Source organism: Phallusia mammillata, chromosome 3 (genome assembly GCF_965637545.1).
Source record: "Phallusia mammillata chromosome 3, kaPhaMamm4.hap1.1, whole genome shotgun sequence".
NCBI classification, from domain to species: Eukaryota; Metazoa; Chordata; class Ascidiacea; order Phlebobranchia; family Ascidiidae; genus Phallusia; species Phallusia mammillata.
Window position 1 is genome coordinate 16,657,117 of NC_137254.1, and position 15,033 is coordinate 16,672,149.

General features: G+C 38.4%; 4 protein-coding genes and 1 long non-coding RNA gene across 6 annotated transcripts; 4 read left to right on the forward strand and 1 right to left on the reverse strand.

Moving 5' to 3' along the window:
- The first annotated feature begins 491 nt into the window (after positions 1-491).
- On the forward strand, positions 492-1,260 carry LOC145219707 (uncharacterized). Its single transcript, XM_080087031.1, has 2 exons — positions 492-569; positions 676-1,260. The coding sequence occupies exons 1-2, from the start codon at positions 492-494 to the stop codon at positions 1,258-1,260; spliced, it is 663 nt and encodes a 220-aa protein (XP_079943157.1).
- A 1,056-nt stretch (positions 1,261-2,316) lies between these two features.
- LOC145218386 (uncharacterized) lies at positions 2,317-4,342 on the reverse strand. Its single transcript, XR_013857587.1, has 3 exons — positions 3,748-4,342; positions 3,198-3,594; positions 2,317-2,937 (listed from the first exon to the last, which is right to left on the reverse strand). It is a non-coding gene; the product is annotated as an uncharacterized LOC145218386 (long non-coding RNA).
- A 176-nt stretch (positions 4,343-4,518) lies between these two features.
- Positions 4,519-8,553, forward strand: LOC145218375 (uncharacterized). Its single transcript, XM_080085783.1, has 3 exons — positions 4,519-8,139; positions 8,220-8,278; positions 8,344-8,553. Exons 1-3 carry the CDS (start codon positions 7,981-7,983, stop codon positions 8,429-8,431), a joined length of 306 nt encoding a protein of 101 aa, XP_079941909.1. The 5' UTR covers positions 4,519-7,980; the 3' UTR covers positions 8,432-8,553.
- A 1,447-nt stretch (positions 8,554-10,000) lies between these two features.
- LOC145218376 (uncharacterized) lies at positions 10,001-11,917 on the forward strand. Of its 2 annotated transcripts, XM_080085785.1 has the most exons (3): positions 10,001-10,303; positions 10,511-10,599; positions 10,917-11,917. In XM_080085785.1, exons 1-3 carry the CDS (start codon positions 10,297-10,299, stop codon positions 11,001-11,003), a joined length of 183 nt encoding a protein of 60 aa, XP_079941911.1. In that variant the 5' UTR covers positions 10,001-10,296; the 3' UTR covers positions 11,004-11,917. The 2 variants fall into 2 exon arrangements, with proteins under 2 accessions (XP_079941911.1, XP_079941910.1); XM_080085784.1 differs by lacking the exon at positions 10,001-10,303 and having other exon boundaries at positions 10,450-10,599.
- A 1,976-nt stretch (positions 11,918-13,893) lies between these two features.
- Positions 13,894-14,990, forward strand: LOC145219708 (zinc finger BED domain-containing protein 5-like). The gene is made up of 2 exons (XM_080087032.1): positions 13,894-14,896; positions 14,953-14,990. The coding sequence occupies exons 1-2, from the start codon at positions 13,894-13,896 to the stop codon at positions 14,988-14,990; spliced, it is 1,041 nt and encodes a 346-aa protein (XP_079943158.1).
- Positions 14,991-15,033: the final 43 nt, after the last annotated feature.

Below are 15,033 nucleotides of genomic sequence, written 5' to 3' on the forward strand. Positions count from 1 at the left end.
ATCGTGTCTAAGTTGAATAAATTCTTCTTGCTCTTGCACAGTCATGACTTCGCCGAAATTAGTTGCTGAGCTATAAGGATCCCTGACCCAGTCAAAACGTTCGGTGGTAACAGAAGGGAACTAAAAAGATAATTTATCCTCAAGAGTTTTCAAATGGTTTCCTATGGTCTCGCATAGAGCAGCTGCGTTCACATTATTTTGATATTTTTGTGTAAATGCGAACATATCAAGGACTGCATTTTTTACATGTTGCTGTCTGTGCTTGTCAGAAGATTTTCGTTTCGGCCTTGCATCCGTGTGTTCAGTTCATTTAAATGCTGGAATATGTCAGCCATGTATGCTAACTTTGCACACCAATCATCACATACCAGCAGCTTTGCCTCATCGAATCCTTCATCACTTATTGAATAAGGTTGCTTAGGTAACTCCATTTAAATAAAAAATCTGATCTGCTGAAAAATTGTGAGAAAACTAGAGGAATATTTTTCAAGATGTCTCAATGTCAACTAAGGAAAAAGAAGGATGAACAATCTGTGGTTCTTGATAGGATAGAATCCCTGAGGGATGAGGTTCAGGAGAGTAAAACCTCCACCGACTCAACCCTAAAAGAACTGATCAATGAGCTCAGGGAGATCCGCAAGAGCCAAACTTTCTTAACAATATGATAAGGTACAGACTCAGCTGGTGAACAACGAGGCTGAGATGAAACTTCTAAAAACTGAAAATAAGGAACTCAAAAAGGCTGTAAAAGAACTACAAGTGCAAACAATCGCCAATGCAGAGAACTTAAATGATCTCGAGCAATATTGCAGAAGACCATGCTTGGAGTTCAAAGGCCTTCCCTATTCGGAAACGGAGTGCACAGATGACTTAGTCATCTCTGCTGTGAAGAGGCTAGGGATCACCATCTCCAAGCCTGACATAAGCATCTCTCACCGACTTAGGAGAGTCTCTAAAGATCATCCCCGTCCGGCAATCATTGCTAAATTTATGAACCGGAAAGTGAGAGATGCCATTTACTCCAACCGGTATAGGCTGAAACAATCCAACAAAGGCGTAGCCCCTGGGAATCAAATTTTCATCAACGAGAGTCTGACAAAGAAGAACCGTGAGAGATTTAACAACTGTCTCCGGTTTAGGAGGGAGCATCAATACCATCACATCTGGACTAGGAACGGAGCGACATTTCTGAAGGATGACAACAGCAACATCATTGCCATCCACAGCGACAAAGACTTGGTGAGGCATAATATTTGTTAACACTTATAGTATTTAAACCCACAAACTTTTACCACTTCTCTTCCACATGAAATGCAACAAATGTGCAAGTAATCTTCACAATAACACCCCATACTTTTGTACCCGATGCCTATTGTCCTATTTACCATTCAGCAATGTCAGTAACTCAGAGCTAGTAAATGCTATTTCACCAGTAAAATCACCATATTCACCCTGTTTACTGGCAAACATTGATCACACCCATTCAGATTACTATGATTGTGCATCCTTGAACCATGCCCTAAAGAAACTTAGCAACAAAGATATGTATATATTGCACACAAACATTCGAAGTCTGAGAAAAAACAAACCTGTTTTAGAACAATTCCTGTCTGATATGGTCAGAACCCCTGACATTGTTATGATATCTGAGACTAGAATAACCCTGAATGGCACAACCACTGCTACTGACATAATGGGATATAATTTCCATCATACTGATACTTAACATAGTGCAGGAGGAGTAGGAGTATACATAAAATCACACATTTTATATGAAATAAGATCTAATATTAAATTTACTGCCCCAGATACTGAAAGCCTTTGGTTGCAACTTCAATTGAAACAAAAAGATGTAATATTGGGAGTAATATAGACATCCCAAACATTCATTTGAAGTGTTCCAGGATGCACTATCATCAGTATTGCATAAGCTCAGTGATACCAACCATCCTGTATATATATGTGGTGACTTTAACATAGATCTCATGCAATACAAGGAAGTAAAAAGTATTCAAAACTTTTTGGATTCTTTACAAATTTATGATCTTTCACCCTTAATATGTCAACCAACTCGTTTGACGAACCACAGCCAAACTCTTATTGACCACATTTACACAAACAATGTAAATATTGCCTGCAAATCAGGAATACTGACTGCAGACATTTCTGACCACCTGCCAACTTTTGTGTTATTGCATTCAACTTGCTGTGATAAAACAGAAAAAATCCTGAAAAGAAATGAGACCCAATTTATCAGCGAAGATTTCATTTCTGATATAAAAGATGCTGTCATGAAAATACCAGTGTTATCTGAAACTATATTACATCAATTTTCTTCATTTAACCATGTATTTAACAAAATACTGCAACGCCATGCACCACTGACCACAGTGAGTAGAAGAAGAAAAAAATTGACCAAGAAACCTTGGATAAGTAAGAGTATTTATAAATCAATCACAGTAAAAAATAAAATGTAGCATGCTTTATGTAGGTCAGGATTTTCAAGTACAAGTAAACATAACCAATATAAACAGTAACGTAACAAGCTAAACGGCATTCTGAGAGAAGCTAAAGATAAATACATTGAAAAAGAATTAACAGATAACAGAAATGATGTTGGTGGAATGTGAAAAATTATTAATAGTTTGTTGTCACGAAAACAAACTTTACACAAAGCTCATGCAGAACTAAAACTAGATGGAATATCACAATGCACTAAAGACCCAGTTTTAATTGCTAGGAATTTTAATCAGTTCTTTGCTAACATAGGAGCAAATATGGCATCATCCATTTCACCGCCAGTTATGCCACCACCTGATAGTTGTTCCTCCATCATAAAGCCATCATCCTTCTTCTTCTATGACACTACCCCAGATGAGGTGGAAATGTATATATCCACTCTTGACAGTCAAAAATCTGTGCCCAGTTATGAAATTCCTATTAAATACATCAAAATGGTTAAAAGCATTATTTCACCTTTGCTCTCCGAGACTTTCAACTGGTTTATACAACATGGGGAATACCCCACTGAACATAAAATTGCGGAAGTAATACCCATTCATAAATCAGGCTCACAAGTTCAATGCACTAACTACAGACCAATTTCACTGCTATCCGCTTTTGCTAAGATTTTTGAAAAAATTATGTATCAACGTTTGTATGACTACGTTGAACAAAATGGAATGTTAACAACTCACCAGTATAGTTTTCTATGCAATCGGTCCACCTCCCTGGCAATTTACGACATCCATGAAAAAGTGTTTTCTGCTCTTATGCTATTTTCTTGGACCTGTCAAAAGCGTTTGACACAGTCGATCACAGGGTTTTCTTGTGTAAGTTGGAGCATCAGTATGGAAGACGGGAAGCCCCTTAGAACTGTTCCGTAGCTATCTAAGTCACCGCAAACAATGCACACGCATAGCAAACGTAACATCACAACTGCTAAACGTTACGTGTGGCTGCCCTCAAGGTTCGTCACCCGCTCCTTTACTTTTTTCGCTTCACATAAACGATCTACCAACGGTATCCAAGTTCACCACGAAACTCTTCGCGGATGACATGTGTTTAAGCATGTCATCAGAGTCCCTAGACGACCTGCAGGTGAAAGTAAACAAAGAACTCATTTATGTTGATAACTGGATGCGACACAACAAATTATCGCTTAATACGAGTAAAACAACGTATTTAAACACAACAAAAAACATCAAACACAACAAAATTTTGCGAGCCATCACTCGCATCACTTACCGATGTCGCGCCACCCCACTATATCATGACTTTACCACCTCGAAGTAGCTAAATTGTTGCAATATAGAATTACTTTCATCCCCAGGAAAACAGCGCGATCGGCGCAAGATCAATTTGCCATCGAGGACCAAAAGTATGGGAAGAAATACCACACGACATTAAGTCTCTGCAACGCTCGTCCTCTTTCAAAAAAAAGGTTTCGCTCGTATTAAAGCAATACGACCCCTCAATAAGTACTTCTCGCTCATTCAAGGTTACATAAAACACAACTTGTTCCCTCATACCAAATTACGCTTGTTTTGCTTTTAGTTTTATCTCTTAGTTTTAATTTTTATATCATACCAATTAACTAGATAACTTAGTCGCACACAAAAGAACAAAAAACTGCCGTAGGATTCGGTATTTTTAGATCAGCCATTCGGGTCGAAGACGGTGCAGCACCTTCCACAGCGAACAACATCTGAGATCTCGCCATCGATCCTACAAGCGAAGAGGAGGAGATGCTCGACGGCAACATTCTCATCGTCGCAACGAACTGTCCTCGGGACACCCGGGTCTGCCTACGGGATCACAGGAAACGTTCCGAGGAATCGAGCTGGTGTTTCCGTTTAGGCGGGTTTCATTTGGCCAGCAGAACCAGCTGGTTCAACCACCGTCTTATGCAACCGGACGTACCCCGCCAGGTTTGTGCGGTCGGACCACCGTCTTATGCAACCGGATGTACCCCGCCAGGTTCGTGCTGTCGGTTGCGATCCTACGGCACAACACTCCCAGAAAACGGATTTCAACCAACATTCAAATGACAGGACACTTGACTCGATAACCCACGGTTTTTTTCGGTGTCCTTGCTGTTTACTCAACTGTCCAACAATGGAACTGTGATGATTTAGTGACAATTTTGACTTGACTTTGACTTGGGCGATGTATCGTATCGTATTTTTTTTTGGCTTTGCTCAATATTGTGGACATAGTTTGTTCTCCCAGAATATCGAATACGACACTGGTGGATTTGGAGATCACCCTTCAAGAACTTATGCCTAACTTTCATTACCTTTTAATGTACCCAAGGTTTATACGAAAAATTGGCCCACTTATTCGCTATTCATGTATGAGATTTGAAAAATTTGTTGTAGATGGTATTAACTATACTGCAAATTTGACCGTGTGCATTGGTGTTTCAACAGACTATGTGCCAGAGTTTATTATAATTGATAAGATTTGTGCAGATGCAAATACTGAATGTTGGTTGGTTGGTCGCAAGTTAAACACTGTCTACTTATATGAACATTTTTTTTTATGCATGAGTTGTTGAAATTGGTTCTGTGTGTTTGTATGTGTGTCAAAGCAAATTAACATATCAACAACCTCTATCTCTTCTATCACCAGTTGGTGAATTTTTGCAAGTTATCCGACCAAAATTTCGGTTGGAACAAGTTGAGATTGTAGGTGTTACACAATAGTTAAATATATCAGTGTTTGGTAAATAATATGCTTTTTTGCTGTAGAATGCCATTTACATGCTTTGTTGAAGAAAAAATAAAATTAAAAAAACTTAAAAAAAACAATTTGCGGGTGCAAAATTCAAACTTGCAATTGCCAACACAAAGAAAACGCATTGGTCGGTTTTATGTTTGTTCCAGTGGTGGATTTTGAAAACAAAACAACAAAAAACTGTTCGACCTTTTTAGCAAATTTCTGAAAATATCTGTCCAATTTTTATTGCGAATATAACGACCCTTTACTGAACTGTATTTTTTCCCAATCGTCTGACAGCAAAACGAATAAAGTTTGGTCCGCTAATATATCTGAAGGGGTCTAAAAACTATTTACATCACACTTAGACTGAGTATTAGTGTCAACAAACTCTGGACTGTTACTGTCACACTGCGATTGTTTACTCGTTTTTGTTGTGGATAAATTTGACAAGACTTTCTAAGTTTGAATTAAGTTGAACATCTGTAATACCCAAATTAGAGGCCGCAACTTCTATTTCCGATTTGGTTACTTCTTGTCGGTTAGCCCCACCCATTAATCGCACATTTTGAACAACACTAATATTATTTGAAGTTGTCCTCGACGATCGTGGTGTTTGTGGTGATGGTGATTTGTTTTTAGCGTTGATGGTGCTAGAGCTAGGGTATCTGTTTGATGGTGGTGAACGTGTTGTTGTATTAGGTGTTGATGGGGTGTACTTTTTGGTGGTGTTGGTCTGCTCATCGGTGCCGGTGGTGTTGGTTTGCTCCTCGGTGTCGGCTGCGGTCGTGGCGTCGGTGCCGATGGTGGTGGTTTGCTCCTTGGTGGTTGCGTTGTTGTGGGTTGTGTAATCTGTGGAGTTTTCAGTCAGCTTTGTCAACCACGTGATTCATGTTGACGTCTGCAAATAACGGAGCAATTGGTGAAGCCATCGCTACACCGTCAATCTGTTGGTACACTTGATTGTTGAACTGAAAGGTGGTTGTTGAGGCAGTCCAAAGTAGTAGTTTCTAACTGACGACGGTTCAAACCACTGATGGTTAGAACATGGCGGAAAGTATGAGATCAATGGTGAAGTCAACCGGTACGTTGGTAAAAAGGCTGTTTGCATCAAATGTGGCCATTGCAACATTGTTGAATGGGCTTTCCTTGATCCTTAAAATAAATGTAAAAGCATCTTTTACTGTGCAGACATATTCGCGCACTGACACTAGAATACGCGAAAGCCATTTAGCACAATCCTAATTGAAGCTGCCTGCCGAGTCAAGGATGAGTCGTAGTGGTATTTTCTCTTGATGGATATTGGGCAAATCCAAATCCATAAGAGTGTGTGGGTGTTCTGGCCGCCGTATGTCGCATATGGAGATAGTCACCTTCAACCGCCGTAGGTCGCAAAACCATGTAGTGGATTTAAATAACCCAGGAAGTGTTAGAAACAGGAAGGGACCGCTATCGATTAATGTTAGTAGAATCAATTTTCAGTTAACGCCATAAACCGGAAATAAACGTTAATTCTAAGTCGGTTCCTCTGTATTTATTTAATACTAAAACAACATATTGCATACTTTGATGTGGCGTGCTGTCCTATTATTGTAATCTTTGCTTGAAATTATATTGTATGTTGTACTTGCTCTGCACCTAATCGTTATACTTCGCACACTTGCAAGGTGGCTTACACCCCGCTTCTGTGCACCTTTTTATGCGACGCTTGTTTCGCACCTTTTATCATTCCTTCATGCGACTCCAGTGTATATAAACGGGTGTAGCTAATGTAGCCTGTATTTCACTAATGATGGCATGAGCAATTGCCGAAACGTTTGAACAATAAAAAAATTCGCTTTTCATGTCTATTTGGGCTGTTATTTTCACTACTAAACTTAGGAACATATTTAGTGTTCCAAATATAAAAAATATTTGACTAAAGTATACTCTTTCAATATATTTGACCACCTAACATTCATACCTGGAGAAGGCTCTTTTAACACTTCAAATAGTTTTTCAGCAACATCATCATGTCTTCTCCTTTGTGGCCTCATACTACAATCTTGTCTGAAGAAACATGTGTAGACATAAACAGTAGATTTATGTGATAGAACATTTTCTACTGATGAGGCATTTATTTGTTACCAATGCAAACTTATTTATCGTTGTCTGCTGCATGAACTGTGGTAATGTCAAATCTGTTTTCAGGTCCTTGCCTGTGTTCTCACTGCTACGACAGTTAGGACTGCCAGTATTATCTTCTAATATGGATAGTCAGTCCCAACTTCAATCTCATTTTTTTCAGCCTGGCTAAAGTTTGTGTTTGATGATGTTCTGAAATTTTATGTCAAATTTTTCAAACATGTTTAGCAATGCTAACTTTTCGGCTGAACAAAAGGAGAAATAAACTCCAAAATATTAAAGATTGGCCAAAATGATGTATGTAATACTGCTGCACCACTTTTAAAACTTTCCTTCAATTTTCTTTTCTCTCTCTTATGGATTTCCATCTTGATATACACTGCTTTACTCTGTCAGAGTCTAGAAAATAGTTTTTATCTGTATCTTTTCCAACAGTTTGTGGATCAGTAAACCTACACTTAAGGTTTATCATACCCTGAATATTAAAAGCCTTTGCAATCTCCTCCCAACTTTTCTCCCATTTTTTTTTCATCACTATATGAATGCGGCGTAATATTGTATAAATTTGGGTATTTTTCAACTTCCAAAATACACTGTTCATTTTGAATTAAATCCATATTACCTGTGTATCAAAAGATGATCAGAGGCTACAGTAAAGACACTTGTCACAAACCAGTCGACAGTACACAACGTTGGCAGCCATCAGGCGCACAAGGCGACTGTGCATTTCTGGCCCACGGATCCCACACCGTCGTCAGCCAACTTGCTGTTGCTGTAAATAACTGTATTATTCCGGTAAGCTTTGTTGCCTAGTCTCGCAGTTCGTTACTAATGTGTTTTGGTAATGTTTATTGAATTTGATGCTGTATTTGCAGAACCTAAAATCTCCTTATCGCTTTGAATGTTACTGTGACTCTGGTCCTATAATAGTTCGGTAAGAGTCAACTGTACTGATAGTTTCTCATCTGTTTCCTTAACTAAATTAGTGCATATTTGCAGAAACCGCATTTGCCTTTGTGCTCGTCTTGCTGCTGAACCCTCGAGCGCCGCATCTCTGTCCTTAATTGCCCTAATAAAGATTTCGTAATTTTGGCTCTTGGTGCCTTGGAGTTGTTGAGCGCGAGGAAAGGCGCGTTGAGAACCGTTCTAGGAATATAAGCGATCGCCCCTGCTGTGCTGTCAAGGGCGCATAGAGTCACGCCCTCTACCGGTTAAAGGACAGCGCAACAGCGACAGACACGATTTTTTCGCTCATCACGCGTAGGAAAATTACGACGCGAGAAGCTTTTCGGGCGTTGGTCGCGTGCTGAGCAGTATAATAAAATAAACACCTAATTTGCGAGTAATGTGTGTAGTGTAACCGGCCTTAAACCATCCTTTGCATCCTAAACTACAGTTTAAAGCTTAAATGCAAATCATATGCAGCAAATTTTAAAGGATGCAATAAACAAAACACAGGTACAAACAACTATTTTGTTGTTCTGCATGAAGGAGCAAACCATCAATTAGCAGACCAGTTCGGTGCCCTGCTCTTATTTGCTTGGTAATTTTGTTTCTTAAAAATACAACCGTAGTCTTTCCATTCCTTCTCCATCTGCCAATCCACAACCAATGGTTTTTCGTGGCTAAATCGATTACCTTTGAACACAATTCCCTTTATGTTACCTGACAGTCTAACTCTAAAGTATGTCTATATCCATGAAAGACAGGAAGTGCAAATTTGACACTTTGAAGTGTTTCCAAATCCTAGTTTCCCTAAAAAAATGAAGTGCAACATTTAACAGCCTGTAGGGAGACGTACCAAACTGACACTGACTTTGGTCATATTTCAACGAAACTGTGTGTGATGAGGAATTGGTTTCAAAAATAAGCGGAAAATCGACAACAAAATAAACTAACCAAAATCAGTTCAGAACTACGTTCGATTCTAGCGTTACCTATAATATCAAGAGCAAGTAATCCCAACTTGTGATGGAAAAATAATGGATCTACCTTTCCATTTCTTTTGGGGTTGCAAAAAACACGTTTGTTCACCATCATCCGTTTTCAGTAAACGTATGTTCAGCGAGGCAGGAACAGTACAAAAAGACAGAAGAAACAGACTGCAACGATATGCAGAAAAGCTATTGTTTGTACACACAGTAACGCCAAACAGACAGGGTAGGTTCATTTTAGCTGGTCAGGTACGGGTGATAATAATACGTTGAGGTAGTTTGTTTAGTGAAGTTATAACATGACTTTATTTTTATGGTATTTGTACCTGTAATAACATGTGAAGGTTTAGATATATACCAATTTACAAAGAAGTAATGCAAAAAACAAGCTATCCAGATTAACGGGTTTGTATAATAAAGATATGATAATTATAATGGCCTAAATATTTCTTGAAGCAGCAGGCAGTGCCTCTTCATTTGCACACAGGTAAAATGGTTGCGATAGAGTTATTTATAACTTTATGTCAATAGCAGATACAGTCTAAAGTTTTATTATAGAGCTTTTTTAGCGCCTGTTCTTCATGTTTCAAGAAGGTACACTGTGGATACTTTGCAACTTAGAATGTTAAATGTGTCTCCTGTAATCATGAAAATCACTTTGTTTTGGACACAAACAGTCAAGGTGTTTTAGAAGTAGTAGTGCTTATCTGTCGCGTATAAGGTAAACTGTAGTTCTGTAGCGCTGTTTATTTGCACGAGTTCAAATATCGAATGACACAAGACAGAAAGGGCGAGACAAAACACGATGCAAATAGAAAAAAGCACGTGACGTATTGTGCGGTTCGGTTACGCGTGACTGGTTAACGCAGTTGGGGAAAACACCCAGTTGTCGCCACAGTTCTATGTTTTTATCACAGAATTTTGTAATGTTAATTGTGTTTGCTATAATCATACAGATCACATCATATTGGACACAAACCCGCAAGGTTTTCCAGCAGCGGTAGTGCTTCACAGTCTCATGGAAGGTAAACTGTGGATATTGAGCTGCTATATATCTTTAAATGTATTTCAGAATTTCAAATGTGTTTCCTATTATTATACGGATCACTTCGCATAGTCTAATTTAATAAGGTAAACTGGTTATATTGTTGTTCCTGTCACATAAATTCATCAGAAAATTTTTGTAAATTGTCACACAAGCAGATGGGCTAAATAGGATGTCCGCAATTTAGGGTCCAAAACTCTGGGAGGAAAGTCAGACGATGTCCATTTTGTAGTGACATGTTTACCAATGCAACACGTCATAGAAAGAAGCATCCAGGTATTCTAAAGAAGACTTTTTCTATGATAGTTTTGCAAAAAGACATAAGTTAGCAAATTATAAGACTTTTACGGGGAGTCAGTGTTGTATATGTAAGGTGGTTGTTTTGGGGTTAAAAAGTCATATTCTTAACAAACACAAAGATATACCCAAGGATTCTAAAACGTTTGCTAATGTTATGCAACAAAGTGTTTTTTGGACCTTATGAAATCATGCTATTATGACGGTATGCTGAAAGATGATTGAAATTGTATGTTATTACATACATCACAATAGTGCACCACAAAACCGATTAATTTGTGTTTTTTTAATCACAGAAAAGTCACCAGTGTCATTTAAGGAATTCATCAAGTTCTTCACTGGATTTGCCAGAAAACCTTCACTTGGGCTTCCACATGATGTGACCGTTGAATTTAAACATGGGTGCATGACATCACAGAATGGTACCAAATGCAACTGTTTGCCTACTGCGAGCACATGTTCATTGACAATAACGATTCCTGTGCATATTAATACCTTTGAAGAAATGTCCAACTCAATGATAGAAGCAATTGCCTGTGGAGTTGGTTTTGGCTGTTGTTAATTATATGGATAGTTTTGTATAGTTTATTGTTTTTGTTTGTATTGTTTTCTTTCTTCTGTCTAATGCTGGTTTGTTAATGCATTTGGTTGAGAAAAAGTGCTTCAAATTTACACAGATGTAAGGTAATGATCCAAGCTTGATCCTCTTTAAAGTTTGACACCAAATGACCCAGCGGTTCACCTACAGCAGTGGTTCTCAATCTTTTACGGATCGCGTACCACCTGACAACTTTTTTTTATTGCTGTGTACCACCCAAACCCTGTTTGAATAGATAAACCAAGAAATAGGTCCATTTTCCTAACCTGGTTAGCATATTTAACAATTTCAAAAGAATGTTCAAACCACGAGTTTCACCAAAAAAATCACAAAAACCTACTCGCGTACCACTTGAAAAGTTCTGACGTACCACTAGTGGTACGCGTACCACAGTTTGAGAACCACTGACCTACAGGACCCCCAAAACATTTGTATTAGAATGGCTATTCTGACTAAAGTATATGATCTAGGAGTTTCATGCTTTGTTGGTTTGTGCAATGTAAGGTATTCTAAAGAATTTTGTAACTTTGAATTGGATTCACCCATTTTTTACCCCTTAAACTCTAAAAAAGTTGATTTAGCTTTTCCAGTGTTAGGTAATAAATACAAGACCTTGTGTGCTGAAATGTAAACAGATTGGGAGTATTGTTTATGTACTTTTTTACTACTTTTGTATATATGTGACAATACAATGTGAACAGGACAAAACCTTTTAATGTTTGAGTTGATGCTTTCTACTGATCGGTCCTTTTAAAAAAGGAATCTAAAAATAAAGAATTGTTTACCATGACTAAATCGTTTTTTTAAACACAGGTGTGGGGACCCATTCGTTTTTGCTTGCAAAAACAATCTAATGGTGTATATAGTAAATCGATAAGAAGGGGTACCAACATATAAAATTGAAATGTATAGGAAAGTCACCTTTCTGGTTTTCAAGAAATATTACAGGGTGGCCTAAAATTGCAACTGGGTTCAGTTTGTTTTGATGTAAGGCAATTTTTGAAGATTAAAGGGCAGTCATACGTAATATCCGTCAAAAATTTATACACCCTTGACTGCTTCTTTTATTTGTAAGTCACTCGCCCTGGATTCAACATCTGGAATATGTATTACCAAGACCAACTTTCTTTGGCATAGTGGTATAGCCCCACCTGCTCTTTTCACGCACAGATTTTTGAAATACACCTGGTAAATAGGTTTAGTGAATAGCTTTTTATTTTGTGACAAAAGTTGCAAGAATGTGTAACTCGATACATTTTGCTAAATACTGTTTTTTTTATTGTATACATCGTGTAAATTAATTCTTGAAACGATTGAGAGTACTGTACAATGAATGCTTTTAAGGTAGTGAAAATACTCTTGATGAGTGTTTCATTCTCGCAGGGGCGGCTCGTGCTAGGGTGCTGCGGAGGTGCAGCACCCCCTAATATTTTTACCTAATTTTTATTTCTTTTTAAATTTAAATTTTTATCTTTACCTATTTTTACCTCCTACTATAATATTACATACAACTTTTATTTTTTTGATTCGTTGGCAATATATAAGCATAATTTGCCCCTTGATCACCTTTTAAAAAAATATGAAATTAATAAGTTATCTATGCTGGAGCTGCAGTTCCAGTTTCGTGACGTTTTGTAGCTGTGCGCACTTGGAAAAGCTACATGCCGGGCGAAATTGGCGACAGGGTGCTGCGGCTGGCGCAGCTCCATCAATCACGTAGCGTGAGAACCGGCAATCCAGCATGTATTCGTCTGTTCCGGGTCTATTGTGTGCCAAAGCAAAACCCGTGTACTATATTCTTAAGTTCGGCAGTGAGTATAGTTAAATAACTATTTTGCCATCTATCAATTTATTTGTTTGAAGGTTAGTCGTGACTTTTTAAGATGACTGTTAGTGGGCTTCAGTTTTTGCAGTTATCACGATTAACCTTATGATAAATACATTATTATAAAAATTGATAATAAATAACTGAATTAAAAAGTTTTAAGACAGAATAGGATAAAACATCTGCTCAGTTTTAGTTCTGAATGCTACCAAAGAAAAATAGCTCTGTGACTGTGAAGTTAAATGCCTCACTGAAATTCAGGCAATATCAAATGCAGAACCAACAGGAATTTTGAAATGACTGAGTGATGACTATTTAAAGTTTTGACTTCTTAACACACCATGTGGACAGTATTTGCAACCAAGTGCAATCATGTGTATTGATATACTGGACGTGTACTGTTTCTCTAAACCAGTGGTTCCCAAACTATGGTACGCGTACCACTAGTGGTACGCGAAGGTCTCCAAGGTGGTACGCGAGCAACTTATTAAGTTCACACCAAACGATCGCAAATGATCTTCTAGTAATTATCGTAAGCATTATTTTAAGTCACATAAGTTACGTAGAGCGTGAAATTTCATACTATATTCCCTACTAAATTCCAATTTCTTGATGTATTGACGCATTGAACTGTAAAGCAGGGTTTCTTTGTGACGAAATAGGTTTATTATGACGTAATGAATCTGTTATTACGACGTAACAAATCCTTAAAGTCAGTTTTTGTAATAAGCTACTAGTTGTGTTGACAGTAGCACTGTAGCGAGGGCGGTAAAAATTTGACTAATTTTTGTTTAATATTTACGAGCCTTTGGTTACTAAAGGCTAAAGTTAGTTGGTGAAGTTTAGTAACATGTCAAAACGAAAGTATAGCCCCGATTATATAAAGTACGGGTTCATAGCTATCGAGCACAGAGGAGAGTTACTGCCGCAGTGTGTAGTATGCATGAAGACTCTTGCTAATGCAGCAATGAAACCCAGTCTGCTCAAACGCCATCTGGAGACAAATCATGCTTGCAACAAGGACCGAGATGCCAGTTACTTTCAGCGACTTGGCGAGAATGTTAAGCGGCAACGATTGGACAAAACTGGCACTATTTACCAGAGGAAAAGGGGCATTGTTAAAGCGTCGTATGAAGTCTCCCTCCTGGTGGCTAAAAACATGAAGGCGCATACAATCGCAGAGTCTCTCATAATGCCAGCAGCGAAGATCTTGGTTAGACAAGTGATTGGAGAGGAAGCGGTTGCAAAGCTTGATAGTGTGGCCCTATCTAACAACACTGTGAAGAATCGAATAGAGGAAATGTCAGTCGATATCGCTGACCAAGTAATTGCAGGAGTTAAATCCTCAAAGTTTGGGTTTTCAATTCAACTGGACGAGTCAACGGACGTAACCAACTGCTGTCAGTTACTTGTTTATGTTCGTTTTACGCAAGATCATTCTGTCAAGACGGAGCTACTTATGAGCCAGGATCTTCCCAGTACAACAAGAGGAAAGGATATTTTTAACATCGTTAACGATTTTTTCAGACTGAATGGATTGGACTGGGGAAAGTTGGTTGGATGCACAACAGACGGGGCTCCGTCTATGCTTGGGCGAAAATCGGGGTTTACGGCCCATGTAAAAGCTGTGGCTTCCCACACCGTTATTGTGCATTGCTTCATTCATAGATTTGCCCTTTGCGCTAAGGTGCTCCCTCCCAATATGTTATCATGCTTGCAGCGAGTTATCAAGATCGTAAATTTTGTTAAGTCGTCAGCCCTGAATACTCGGTTGTTCGAGCGTCTCTGTGAAGATTTAAGCTCCGATCACACTTGTCTTCTCTACTATACGGAAGTGCGCTGGCTCTCCCGAGGTAATGCAACAAGGCGTCTGTTCGAACTGCGCGATGAACTGCTTCAATTTTGCAAGGAGAAGAATCACGATTTTCAAACAGATTTGGAGAGTGAAGAATTTATTTTGAGATTGGCCTACTTAGCAGATATTTTTGAA

Excerpts from the sequence above, each read along its gene's own strand:
- LOC145219707 (XM_080087031.1), top strand. The coding sequence starts at position 492 with ATGTCTCAATGTCAACTAAGGAAAAAGAAGGATGAACAATCTGTGGTT. Across the intron at positions 570-675 it reads TAGAATCCCTGAGGGATGAG|ACTCAGCTGGTGAACAACGA; the intron begins GTTCAGGAGAGT and ends GATAAGGTACAG.
- LOC145218375 (XM_080085783.1), top strand. The coding sequence starts at position 7,981 with ATGATCAGAGGCTACAGTAAAGACACTTGTCACAAACCAGTCGACAGT. Across the intron at positions 8,140-8,219 it reads TAAATAACTGTATTATTCCG|AACCTAAAATCTCCTTATCG; the intron begins GTAAGCTTTGTT and ends CTGTATTTGCAG. Across the intron at positions 8,279-8,343 it reads TCTGGTCCTATAATAGTTCG|AAACCGCATTTGCCTTTGTG; the intron begins GTAAGAGTCAAC and ends GCATATTTGCAG.
- LOC145218376 (XM_080085784.1), top strand. The coding sequence starts at position 10,560 with ATGTTTACCAATGCAACACGTCATAGAAAGAAGCATCCAG. Across the intron at positions 10,600-10,916 it reads TCATAGAAAGAAGCATCCAG|AAAAGTCACCAGTGTCATTT; the intron begins GTATTCTAAAGA and ends TTTTAATCACAG.
- LOC145219708 (XM_080087032.1), top strand. The coding sequence starts at position 13,894 with ATGTCAAAACGAAAGTATAGCCCCGATTATATAAAGTACGGGTTCATA. Across the intron at positions 14,897-14,952 it reads AGTGCGCTGGCTCTCCCGAG|GAGAAGAATCACGATTTTCA; the intron begins GTAATGCAACAA and ends CAATTTTGCAAG.